The 12,880-nt window shown below is 38.6% G+C and overlaps 1 protein-coding gene across 1 annotated transcript in view; it reads right to left on the bottom strand.

The window, feature by feature from the left end:
- NRP1 (neuropilin 1) overlaps positions 1 to 12,880 on the bottom strand; it is a 139,727-nt gene that overhangs the window by 20,112 nt on the left and 106,735 nt on the right. The window contains 3 exon segments of the mRNA XM_079105897.1: positions 2,042 to 2,146; positions 5,305 to 5,449; positions 11,072 to 11,403. Coding sequence (XP_078962023.1) covers positions 2,042 to 2,146; positions 5,305 to 5,449; positions 11,072 to 11,403 — 582 coding nt within the window.

Here is a 12,880-nt window from a genome sequence, read left to right as displayed (position 1 = left end):
TTTGCTCCTTGCAAACAATTTCATAGGAGCACAACCTTTTCAAAAAAGAATAGCACATAGTTTCATAAAGAAAAATACACTTTTAAAAATGGAAAAACTGACCTTGATGTAAGAAATGAATATGAAGCATGAGAATATCTTTTAAAATCACTTCTTGATGAGGATGTGGGTGGGTATTATCAGCACTATCAGAGGTTCTTAATGTATGCATGTGTTTATAGAATTGTTGTTGAAATAAATATACTGACATGAGAAAACTCTGCCCCCCTCTATGGCAAAATGTAAAAAGAAATTAGGATTATTTTTTTCTCTCTCTACTCATGAAACAATCTTAAACATTGTAGGTAAAGCAAAACCTTGTACTTTTAAAGGGTTGTCAGTGTTTCCACTATAAATGACCCATTTTCTGTGGTTTGTGAGTCCCTGCCATACACAATTTGCTCCAGGCTAACATACTTGCCCTATTTCATTCAAAGGCTTCAGCTTCAATTGATTCAGTCATGAACTAATGCAAAAAATGAGAAGGTTGTTTGTTCTGATATAAGGACTAAATCTAAGGCTTTGTTTCTAATCAATATTAACGGACCACTTTAGGGTTTATGAAGAAAAGAACCCCTCCACAAGAGGGCAATTGAAAAGGGTATATTGTGATACTGGGATCATTCCTTTTTATGAGAAATTTCACTACGGATGTGTGACAGGGTCTTCATAATCCTGAGGTTTGTGGCAGAGTGTTTACAGGCAATCCTGGGAAGGTTCCACAGGACCTGGCTCATGGAATGGTACCGTTTTTTATATCAGCTATAGGGTTTTCAACTTGAACTTGACATCTTACATAGAAAATGCCTCTGCATTAATTAATTTTCATGGCTTGTGGTTACTTATATATAAGATTTACATTCAAAAGCTCATAGCGATGTAATACTTATTGGTTATGTGGATGTAAGTGATAATCCTTAAAATCTGGGGAGCAATGGCTTTAGGAGATGGGATTAAAATTTAAACCCAGTTCACAGGACACTAAATTTATGGGATAGATTTTTTTAACCCTTTATTCCATTATAGAGTACAGAGTCCTCTCACTTCTGAGAGAAGAGTTTCTGTAAGTAATTGGAAATGATAAGACATTCCCTAAATTTTGCATTATTGTATTAGCCAGTAGTCTTGTTCTTTTTATAAAGTTATATGGTAACGACTTCAGTTTTGACTGTGTAAATTAATTATGTGGGCTATCTGAGTTCCTTTTGGGCAAAAATATAGACTTGCATTGAAAGACTCAAGCTTAATCTAGCACGGCAGTCAGAGGCTCTATGAAACTGCAGTTTTGACCCAGGTAGCAGTGAAGGTCCCATGATACCTTTTGCAACAATCTAGTGCAAATTCTAGCTCCCTGGCCAATTTCCAAATCCTGTTTCCCCACTTGCCTAATATTTCCTCAGTCATTCCAAGTGAAAGAGAAGGTCACTTTCTAGCTTTTAGGGTTGTAGGCGATTTGGGGTAATACTAGATTAGTTACGAGGCATTTGGCCCAGACCATCTCTGAAATATTTGCCTAGTGGGTGGTGATGTGAAATAACAATTAATTCTGCCTTTGTAAATGTTCATGTAAAATGATTTACAGAATCCTAACTTAAAAGCTGCACTTCAAATCTGTCTAATTGAATCAATCAGTTAGAGAAAGGCTCCACTCAAAAATTTTTTGTCCTTATTAGGAAAAGAAAATGAACATTTTGAAGTGTCTAGCTATGAATGGGTGGTGTGTGATGTTATGGCAGGAGGGAGTTCTGAAGACGAGTATCCATTTAGCACATTCAGTCTTGGAGAAATTCTTATTTAATTCAGCTGTTAACAGTTTGGTTACTTGGAGCTGTGTGGAAATGAGGATGCTGTGGTCAGGCTGCCTCTACTCCTAGGGAAGTCTTGCCATCACCCTCATGCCCACCACTATGAGGTGTTTGGAGAACACACACAGACATTAGCCTGGCTCAACCACAACATGAACTGAAATGGCACAGCAATGGGATGAGGATGGTTTCTGCACCTGTGAGCTGGAAGTCATCACCTGTTCCACTGTGGCAGTTGGCCTGGTCATCATCACATTCATCCACTGGGTTCCCATTGGGAGTGGTGGGTCCAGCTGTAGGTGCTGAAACGAGATTCAAGGATTACTGTCTCACACCTCTGAAATGTATTCTCAAGGCTTGAGCTGTTGAATCTGCTAAAGCTTTTGCAGAAAACTTCAAACTGCAGTAAGAAGGCCCGGGACATGCTTTGTCTCTCTTTCAGGAGGCTAAATGCACTTTGATTTTGGAGAATGCACCAGAGTTGCTTGATATTTGATCCATATCTGCTGAGTGAAGCTGGCTGCCTTAGCGTTTTATATATTGTTATCTATATAAACATCCTCTTTCAGAAAAGCTCTTGAATTCTCACTGGCCTGGAGTGGAGAACTTTTATGATAGAGATTTTGCTTGAACTGTTATCATTTTATTTTCAAGGTGCTAGAGAATTCACTAGTCATTAATTCTTTTGTATCCTTAAGATTGACCAAGTTTGTTAAGTTTATGATTTTTCCTCAAAAGGGAGCATCAATATTCACACTTAGAATCACATTGTTCTTTTTTAAGAGACTTATTCCATTTCTAAGTAGCTTCTCGACCTGTGAGCCCTCTTGCCAGAGCAGGTGTGTGAGAGGAGTTGTCTCAGATATCCTGAGGTCATGTTACCTGGACTCCCAAGGGACTGCATTCCACTGTTGGCAGGTATTCCCATATCTTTGAATTTGTAGTTGAAAGGTAGCCAACATTAATCAAAGACTGCTTTTGAAGTCCTTTAAATTTAGCTCAGTCTACTTTTTTTTTTTTCAGCCTGTTACTCATTTTTGCAATCTGTTTAATATTTTACAGTTTTCAGCATTGCATTTCACTTTATGAGACTTGAGATAAGGTACAGTTCCCTTGATGTTTGAAAACCATATAAGATGCTGAGAGTTGGGGGCCTCTTCTCTTACAGCTTCTGGCCAGTAGAAAGGTGCCAGTAACTGCTGCTTTCTCAGTAAAAACTTGACTTTGTTTGTTTTTGTGCTTAAGTACCGAGCAGAGTTACCACAAATGCAAAAACATAGCTAAGTTTCAACTTCTTCAGCTTCCCAAATACATACACTAATGATAACTCAGAAACCGTCACGTACAGATAACATACATGCCATTTAGACATGCAATGCAGACTTTGTAAAATGCACAGACACGTATCCTGGGCTCTATTGCCACCACTGAATCAGCAGAACCCTTTCTGGCAATCCACATAATTGTTTTCCCTAAGCTGTCCTTGATAATATGTTACTTTGAATATTTTAAACTATCTATTCATTTTACTGCTTTTTCTGCATTCTTGATGCTATTTAAAAAAGAGAAGTTCCATGTTGAAAGTGATTCAGGATAGCACCTAGATTCAATTGCAAAATGTAGGAAGAGAATGATTTTCGTGTTCCAATTTTCCTACTTGAAAATATTTTACCTTCTGTGGTTCTCTGTTTTGTCAATGTAAGTGTAACTCAAAATAGGATGGACACTCATGGAAGACTGGATCCTACCTCATCTTCTCTCTGCATCCCATAGAACAAGATGCAAAGTATATATTTAATAAGTTTAAGGGGTACAAATTATAGTTCCTTTCACCATTTGTGTTAAAAAACTTTGCATTACTTTCCCCAGATGTTGGTTTCTCATATGAATTGGGGAGACTTCCTCATTTTTGTGAGTACTTGGAAACATCTGCAGGCAAATCCCTTCATCAACGATTTCTAGTTCACTCACTACTGAGTTGACACTGGCAAACTGCCACAAGGCTCAGGGTTTTCAACTGTCCATTCATTCCACCTCCTAAATCGGTGTTGCCTTCCAGAATCCAGGCTAAAAACCCACCTGGTAGCACCAGCTTCCCTTTTCCAGATGACCACATTTCTCATATACTGAATGAATGTGTCTATACTAGGGTCTATTTGTCCATCTCTTTTTTCTCTTGGCATCTTTGCCAAAGCCTTGGCACATGGTCATTCTTTGTTTACGCTGATAATGACTGGATAATTCAGAGGTCTGGGACATAGCTACAGATAAGGAAACAGTCACCCAGTAGAAGAGTGGGAGATAATAACCTACCTTTAAATAAACACAGAGAAAAGTAGCTATTTAATTATTCAGTAGCATAGTGAATGATAGCTTAAGATCCTATAGTGCAGAAGAAAAGTTTCATGGCATTTAATGTGCTCAGGAATGTAATTACATTTGGTTAGCTCAAAACACAAATAATTTTGAAACCCAAACAAAGTGATATTAAAAAGCACCCTTTGAAACAACTATGAGCATATGCTCAATTGATTAACATCTGGGTACCAACAATAGCCATTCTTCGAGCTAACCTGGAGAAAAACCTCTATGGGGCTAGGCAAGCCGGTGTAAGGTTACTCATTTATGCCCAAATCTAAGGCAGATGGGAATTGTAATGCACAAAAGCAGTAAATGATATAATAACCAACTCAAAACATCCATCCATTCATTATATGTTAAAAGAGAGTGCAGGCCTGAGGTTAGTATGTGCACTGGATTTGTCCTTGTTATGACCTTCATATGACCATCTAAATGTATGCAGTAACATTTTTAAACAGACCCAACCATACTTTCATACACATAATACACGTAAAGCTTTGTTTCTTTGCAGCAGACTAAGAAATTCATCAAAGATAAGTTTTGATATCTTGTCAAATGCTGCTTCCTGCTAGTGTGTGACAGTAGTCAATATCACAGACAGAAACTTAGATCTGATAAAGACCTTTAAACAATATTAAAAAGTCAAAGGACTTGGTGGGTTAAGGAAAGGGGAAATGGAAGAGAAACTGCTTAATGGGTAAAATGTTTACTTTGTAGTAATGGAAATGGTTTGGAATCTGAAAGACATGGTAGTTTTACAATTAACTTACGAAGGTTATAAGTGTCATGGGGTTGTTCACTTTAAAATGGTGAATTTTATGTTATGAAAATTTCACCTCAAAAAATATTTTTATAAAGTCAGGAGATACAATTCTATAGAATCTGAGGAGAACTAAGTAGCATAAAATGAGGATTCTGGAGGTACTGCTTAGTGGTATGTGCTAGAATGTTGGGCCTCATTGACTGACAGGCAAGGAGATGGAGGATCACCTGGGAGAAAAGGTGGCAGTTTTGAACTGTAACATCAGAGGCAGAAATGCACGAAGAAGGAAATTTTAAAAAGGAGAAAACTAGGAGACATTCTGAAGATTGTAATTACCTTCCACTTCACAGCCCAGTAGCTCCATTCTTAGCCCTAGTCCACCATGAGTGGCTCTCTCGGGATAGATTCTGATGAATCGTGTGGAAAGAGGTGGAAAAGTCCGTAGCTCGGGTGTGTCATAGTTGTTGTTGCCCTCAAAAGACTGTGAAGCATAAACAACACCAGGTATTAAAAAAAAAATAAATAAATAAATAAATACATAAGACCTCCCTTTTTGTTGTTTTTTACCCTCTGTTGGAGAGTGAAAAACTTTTCCTCTATGTTTTGAGGGTTCAGTAACTGAGTCTATGAAATAAAGTAACAGTAGAAAGATTGAGAAAAGATGTATAAATTTATTACATGTACAGAGGTAAAACATGCTAGAAAAGTGACCATCTGAATTCTCAGTAAGATCTAGAAGTTTATATATCCTCTCCATAGGTGTGAGAGGAGTAGTGTAGGAAACTTAGGGGTAAGTAAATGACTCTTGGGAAAGAGTAATGGGTTCTTGGAAAAATAGCTGATGATATGTCTGTCTGGGTGAGGTATTAACCTCTGTTTTCTTCTGTAATTGACCTTGATCTTCTCTGGTGAATGAAATTCCAGGGACAGGATTCATGGCAGTTGAGTTCCTTTGGAGGATATCTCTCTAGGCAGATAGGGGAAGTACAGAGAAATTCCTTCCTTGCATTTTATGTGCCCCAAGTCCCCTTATTTGAAGTCCAAAGGGGCATATTTGGGGGTGGCATTTCTGAACTCTTTCACCTCCTTTAGTACTCTTCATAGAGCAGAGAAATAGGTCTCATTCCACCACTTTGAAAATGGTGGACATTTCTTTCATAAATGAGAAAGGAGAAAACAAACCTTCTCTAATAAGTGACAGATGTCATTTCCCAGGAACCTCATAGTACATACTGAGGCACTGAGGCTATAACAGAAACTGAGCATTTAATGAGACATATTTCTGAATGACATGCTGACATGCCTTGGAGAGGTGACACTTTTATCATTTTCTTGAGGTGGAGGAAGATAACTCAGGAAGAGAACTAGCTATTTTCAGTCTGTAACAGATAACCACATTTTAAAGAAATATTACAGTTATATTCACTTAAATGGGAGGATCCTAGTTTTGGTAAAACTTCATTCTCTGGAAGAAGAAGATTTAAATTCTTGAAGTAGGAGACATTTTCTTTTTTGAGTGTTGGGGACAGAACCCAGGGACTTGTCACATGCCAGGTACTCCCTCTACCACTGAGATATACCCCTAGTATAGAGATAGTCAATTTATGGAGTGCAAAGGCTGCTTATTAAGAACATGGATTATTTCAACCCACTGAAATTCTTAAGCACCACCTGTTGGAGTCATGTATAGATAAAAGACCTCATCCTAGGAAAATAACAAGGGTCCTGACAACTAAGGAATGCTCTGATTCCTGGTTGAATTGCAGTATGCATTGGCACCTCTTTTGAAAAGCATGCATGCCTAGCATGATGTCGCTGTGACCATTTTCAGGAGCTAGGCCACCATTGCCAGTGCTATTGCTGGGTTAATATATTTCCCTTGTTACAACAATAGGAAGGTCAAAATCACTGGGTGGACATAAGAAACTGGAATGAAAATTAGGCCTAGTTACTTTTTCAAGAAATGAAGAAACCTCCAAAAGGCCTTTGCTCCCCTAAATCACTCTTGATTCTGTTGAAAATGGAAGAAGGGGAGAAAGATTAGAGAAATAAAATTCTTATTGTGATGTTTATTGGTGTAATGCACTAAGTGCTTAAAATGTATTAACCTACTTAATCCTCAAAACAACTCCAGGAGGTAAATTCTATTACTGTTCATCTTTCACAGATGAGGAAACTGACCACAAAGTGAGCAAGGAATTTGCCCCAGCCATATAAACAGTAAGTGGCAAAGGTAGGATTCAAACCCAGGCAATCTTAATTGGGATTAAGATGCCCCTGCTCTTAGAAATCACATTTTCTAGACTTAGACTTGTTTGTTTGTTTATCTATCTATCTATCTATTTATTTTTTAAAGAGAGTATCTTGGTATGTTGCCCAGGCTGGTCTTGAACTTATGGACTCAAGTGATTCTCAGTTCAGCTTCCCATGTAGCTGGGATTACAGGCACAGGTCACCACAATTGACTTTTTTTTTTTTTTGATTCTAATGTAATGTCAATTTTTTTGGTATAATTTTAGATTACATATTATAGTTAATCTATAAGGAGCTACTAATTTGTTAATTCAATTGAAGGATCAAAGACGACTATTCAGAGATATTTAAAGGCTATTAATATATTCCTCCCTTTTAACTTACATATACGATGTGTGGTACTGGATCTTTTTCATTTATTTCAACCACAGCAACATATCAGGAAAAATAAAAAAATTGATGTTTTAGTCTACATTTTAATAGTTGAGAACACTGAGTCCCAAAAAAATGCCCATGCCTAAGGAAAGAGTTTCATTAATTTGTACTTTGCCGATGCAAATCAGCTACTAGAACTGGTAGCTCAGATAGAGTGGTTGGCCAGCCAGGCCATGCCAGGCATGAGTGGGAACCAGGCCCAATAGTTGGTCAAGACATCACAGAGCTGTCAAGGATGTGATCTTTTAGTGGTGGAAATGCTATGACAAGAGAGTGGAAGCATGTATGAGGGGACAGACAGGATGGCCTGTAATGTGACCAGGGTGTTTCTGAGTTCTAGAAGTAAACCGAATGGTCTTTTCCAACTCAGAAAACCCAGTAGGAATCTGAAAATGCTAACGTAGAGCTGCCTCTCACAATTAGTTTTCATCTTCCTTCTTTTTTTTTTTTTTTTGAAGAGTGAATTCACTATCAGAGTCCTGCACTCCTGATACAACTGCAATTGCTGCCAGTAATTGAAAATCTGACATATATTATTGTTAGACCCAATTAAGTTGTTGTCAGTAAGATACTAATTGTAATGAAAATACCATTGCACATGTGCAAATTCTGTCTAAGTTAAGATAGCTCCAAAGATCACAGGAGAAAAGCATTGGTATCTCTGGAATCCCAGGCTCCTCTCTTAATTTTAACTTGAGCATGGAATTGACATACTGTAAATATATTATAAAAGCTGTCAGTAGTGTGCTCAGAAGAATATTCACAACTCAAACCCATATGGACCTGGACTAATTTTGATAGCAGAAACTTGCTTATGAATTACCATTGTGTTCTGCAACTAATTATATTTTAGAAGATAAGGGCTTCGTTTGGCTCTATCTGTTCCTGAAAGGTCTAGTTAATTGAAAGGCTCAATATATTCTCCATCATGCACTGTTTGTGGGTAGGAGTAAGGAGAGGGCAAGAGGGTATACCTATCAAAGCACTGTTTTATTTTATGAAACAGACTGCTCATTTTACTTTTACATAAAAGGTACTCGGCATCCTAAGCAGGTAGCCTTCGTATGTACGATAAAATATGTTTTAAATATCTTTATATAATTAAAACTATGTGCTGCTCTAAAATCGAAGGTTCTATCAGTTTCCTTTTTCATCTTAAGAGATTTTATTTGAAGGGCATGTTAGGAACCATGGATTAGTCTCTACATAAACAATTTACAAGCTTTCATGGTTTTAAATATCATAGGAAGATGATAATGATGGATATTTTAGGAATAAAACCCAACACATTCAACCAATCTTGAGTTGAGCATTTTGTTAAAGTTGAAACACATGCGTGGGTTTCTTGTGGAATTCTATACTCAGTTTACTACAATAGAGTGATAGCTTTAGGCTCGATTGCAGACGTGTGGATTAGATAACAAAGAAGAGAAGCATATGATGTGTCCTATCAAAAGCATATGGTGATTTGTTTTCTGTCTCTCTCAGAACTCTAGTGTTGAAGAATGTGTCACAACAGCACACTCTGCCATTGACAGCAGCCCCGGGAAGTTGCTGATCTGCAGCATATTCACACTCTCTGATGAAATCACAAAGCTCCCTGCTCTTCAGAAAAGACCAGCTTATAAGAATCTCCAGTTCTGATGTTTATTTTACTTTTTCAGTCACCAGGATGAGAGAGGTGGACATAAAGGGTAAAGTGAATGGACACAAAAAAGAGGGTAACCTCACAAAGGTAAATATAACACTGAAAATTTTTAGAAACCACAAGTTAACCCAGGGAGAGATGAGGGAGAATTTCTTACACTTCTGAGAGTATCAGCTCTGTCGGTGGCCAGCTCCTCAGATGCTGACCTGCAGCCTGTGGGGGAACAGGGAGTTCTTCTCAGAGCCCCCACATCTGGAGGGAGTGGGAGTCGGCAGCACTAGCCGGGGTTATATTTCCTGCCGGCGATGCCTGTGGCCTGAATCGCCATACTAAGCCATATTCCCACACTTACTTGGAGTGGGAGCAGGGATAAAGCAAGGATAACATTCCCTCCAATAAGCTACATTTTCTTCTTTCACGAAGGTCCTGGGTAAAGCAGGGATGGAAAGGCTGAGGCCAAAAGGCCAATTGTGTTGGTGTGAGAAGTATCATCAGCTGAATGCAATTCTCATATTGAATCCAGAAACCAAATTGCTGATTGTCTGTGGGTTGATCCTTGTTTTAATCCTAGACCCACTTCCGGGCCACCCTGCAAACTCCTGGGGATCTTTCCAAGTTGGTGTTGTGTACTCAGAAAATGCAAATGTAACCATCAGCCTAAGTAAAAGTTGATTACTTAAGCATATCTGTTCAGTTAAAGAATTAGGCCACTTTTTTTTTTAATATTGGAATATTTTTATCTTGAGATTCCCTTCTGTTTTCACTGGATTATCAAGAGTAAACTGCATTTTAAAAGGTTCCAAGTGCATAAAAATATATGCTTAAGCATTTTTTGCAGAAGTTCAAAGATGGAAGCAACCCATGTGTCCATCCACGGATGAATGGATAAACTAAATTGATTTACACGTCCAATGGAATATTATTTAGCTTTCAAAAGGAATGAAATTCTGACACATGCTGCAGCATGGGTAGAAACTGGGGGACAGAGTGCCAAGTGAAATAAGCCAGTCATAAAGGGACAAATACTGCATGATTCTAGTATGATAATCTAAAGTAGTCAAATTCATAAAGACAGAAAGTAGGATGGTGCTTGCCAATAATTGGGGAGAACAGGAAATGGCGGAGTTGTTATTTAGTGGGTACAGAATTTCAGTTTTGCAAGATGAGCAAGTTCTAGAGACTGATTACACAACAATATGAGTTTATTTGACACTATTGAACTGTATACTTAAAAAGATTAAGATGGTATATTTTATATTATGTGTGTTTTATCACAACTGAAAATGTAAAAATAGCGACTGGGTGTGCAGTTTAGTGGTAGACTGCTTGCTTAGCATGCCCAAAGCCCTGAGTTTGACCCCCAGTACTGTAAAAATAAATTAATAATTACAAAACTGAACACTTCATTCAGGGGTAGATGAGAGAAGAGGAAAAGACACCCAATAGACAAAGTGGAGTCTCTAGAGGGGATATGAGTTTGCATGGGATGGCTGTCGTCAGCTCCCACTCCACTCCTGTCCTCTCCCATCTCTTTGTTGAGCTGAGACTTTCCCGGCAAAGAGGGAAAGGGCAGTTTTTTTTTCCCCCCATCTTTACCTCAGACATCACTTTCATCCCTATAGTCTCGTTTTCCCTAGAATTGTGGTCCTATCTTACAAAATTAAAATGTGCCCTTCTTCAGGAAAAATGCCAGAGGTCCTTGATTTAAATCAGGGGTGTGAGGAAGGACTTGCACACTGGGAGGCTGCTCCCTCTGCTGGACCTCACCTTGGGCTTGCGCTTGCTGTCGTCCATGATCATTTTCCAGTCAGAGCCGTTGTTGCTGTACCCGATCTTGAACTTCCTCATGAACACCTTGTTCTCTCGGTGCTTCCCACCCTGAATGATGATGCCCCTCACGATCTTCTCCTCCCCCAGGTCCACCTGCAACCACTCATTGATATACGAGTGGGGTGCAGGTGGCAGTGCCCAGCCAGAGCGACTGGTTACCAGGCGGATGTTTTCAGGCATCCAGTTTCGCTCCGCTTGATTGGATGCTGTAATCTGGGAGTCAGAGATGAGTCCAGACACCATGCCGAGCATTCCAGAGCAAGGATAATCTAGGAGGGAGGAGGAAACAGATAATGTAAAATTATTTTCTGGGAAAATATTTTCTAGAAAGAAAATGCAGGCATTTGAATAAAGACATTGTTATACCCATTCATATAATTTCAGCCTTTGAATTGTTTTACATTAAACCACAGCCTTCCGTCCTTTAAACCTTTCTCCTACTTTTTTAGAATTTCCCCTTCTACATTCATATCCCAGTAAAGAAAAATTTTAGTAAGACACATACTCCCTCCCCTTGCTTATTTTTAGTTCTGCTACATTTATTGAGAAATTCTTGAGGGTTCAGTCCCCTTAGTTTTCAGAAGTTATTCCCAGATCAAGGACAGGTGCTACCCAAAAGAAATTCAGCGTTTACCATCAGTTGGAGATACGTAAAGAAGTAAAACCAATGTTGAGAAAGTTGCTAAAACAAAGAGAAGAAGCTGATAAGAAGGTGAAGACACAGAGTTTGACTGAGCTTACAGGGAGAAGAGGGGAGCTCTGGGGAAGAGGCATTTGGGATGAGTGTTGAAGGATAGTAATCATCTTCCCCCTGGTCATCCCTATTTTTAATTGTGTTGGGAACTTTCCACATGAATATCTCCTTGTCATCTCAAATATGCCATGTGCAGACTAAACCAGTCCTTTCCATTGACACCAAATCCCTTTAACAGAGCCCTGAGTTTTAATTGGTGGCATCACCAATTACCTAGTTCCTGCCTGGTCATCTTGTCTTTTCCTATTTTCCATTTTGGTTTTGCTGTCAAATCCTCTCATGATTTCATTAACAAAACAAAACAAAAAAAAACAAAACAAAACGAGGTTGCCTCTTGCAGTTTTCATTTCTTTGGGCGTCACCCTACTCTGAGTACCCATAGCTTAGGGGGCTAAAGGATAGAGTGGTTGGCCTCCTACACCCAAGTTCTACATCTAGATTACACTAACTTCTAAATATAAAATTTCGCGAGATGTTGATTTTGCCATGTCATTCTCTTGCCCCCAAATCTCCTGCTACCCACTAGAATAAACCCGGCACAAAAGGACAAGTTCTGCATAATTCCAACTGATAAGGGGTTTCTAGAATAGTCATATTCATAGAGACAGCAAGTAGAATGACCATTGAAGGGGCTCGGGTGGAGAGAGAAAATGGGAGTCAGTGTTTAGTGGGTAGAATTTTAATTTAGAATGATTAAAAAGTTCTGAAAATGGGTAGCGGTGATAGCTGAGCAACAATACCATTGTACTTACTGCAGCTGAGCCGCACATTTAAAAATGGTTAAAGTGGTAAACTGTATGTCATATATTTTACCATGATAATAAAGAGAGGTCTTTAAAATATATACCATGGCTCTCCATTATTCCTAGGAAAATATAAAAAAAATCTCTATCTGGGTTTCAAGACCCTCATTTTGGTTTTACCTCATTTTATCTATTTTTATCCAATTACACAACATATTCCAGTTAATTCTCTTTTCATGTACCACAGAT

Source organism: Sciurus vulgaris (assembly GCF_902686455.1).
Source record: "Sciurus vulgaris genome assembly, chromosome: 12".
NCBI lineage: Eukaryota > Metazoa > Chordata > Mammalia > Rodentia > Sciuridae > Sciurus > Sciurus vulgaris.
Note: the sequence above shows the minus strand (reverse complement) of the source record. Positions and strands in the feature narration are given on the sequence as shown.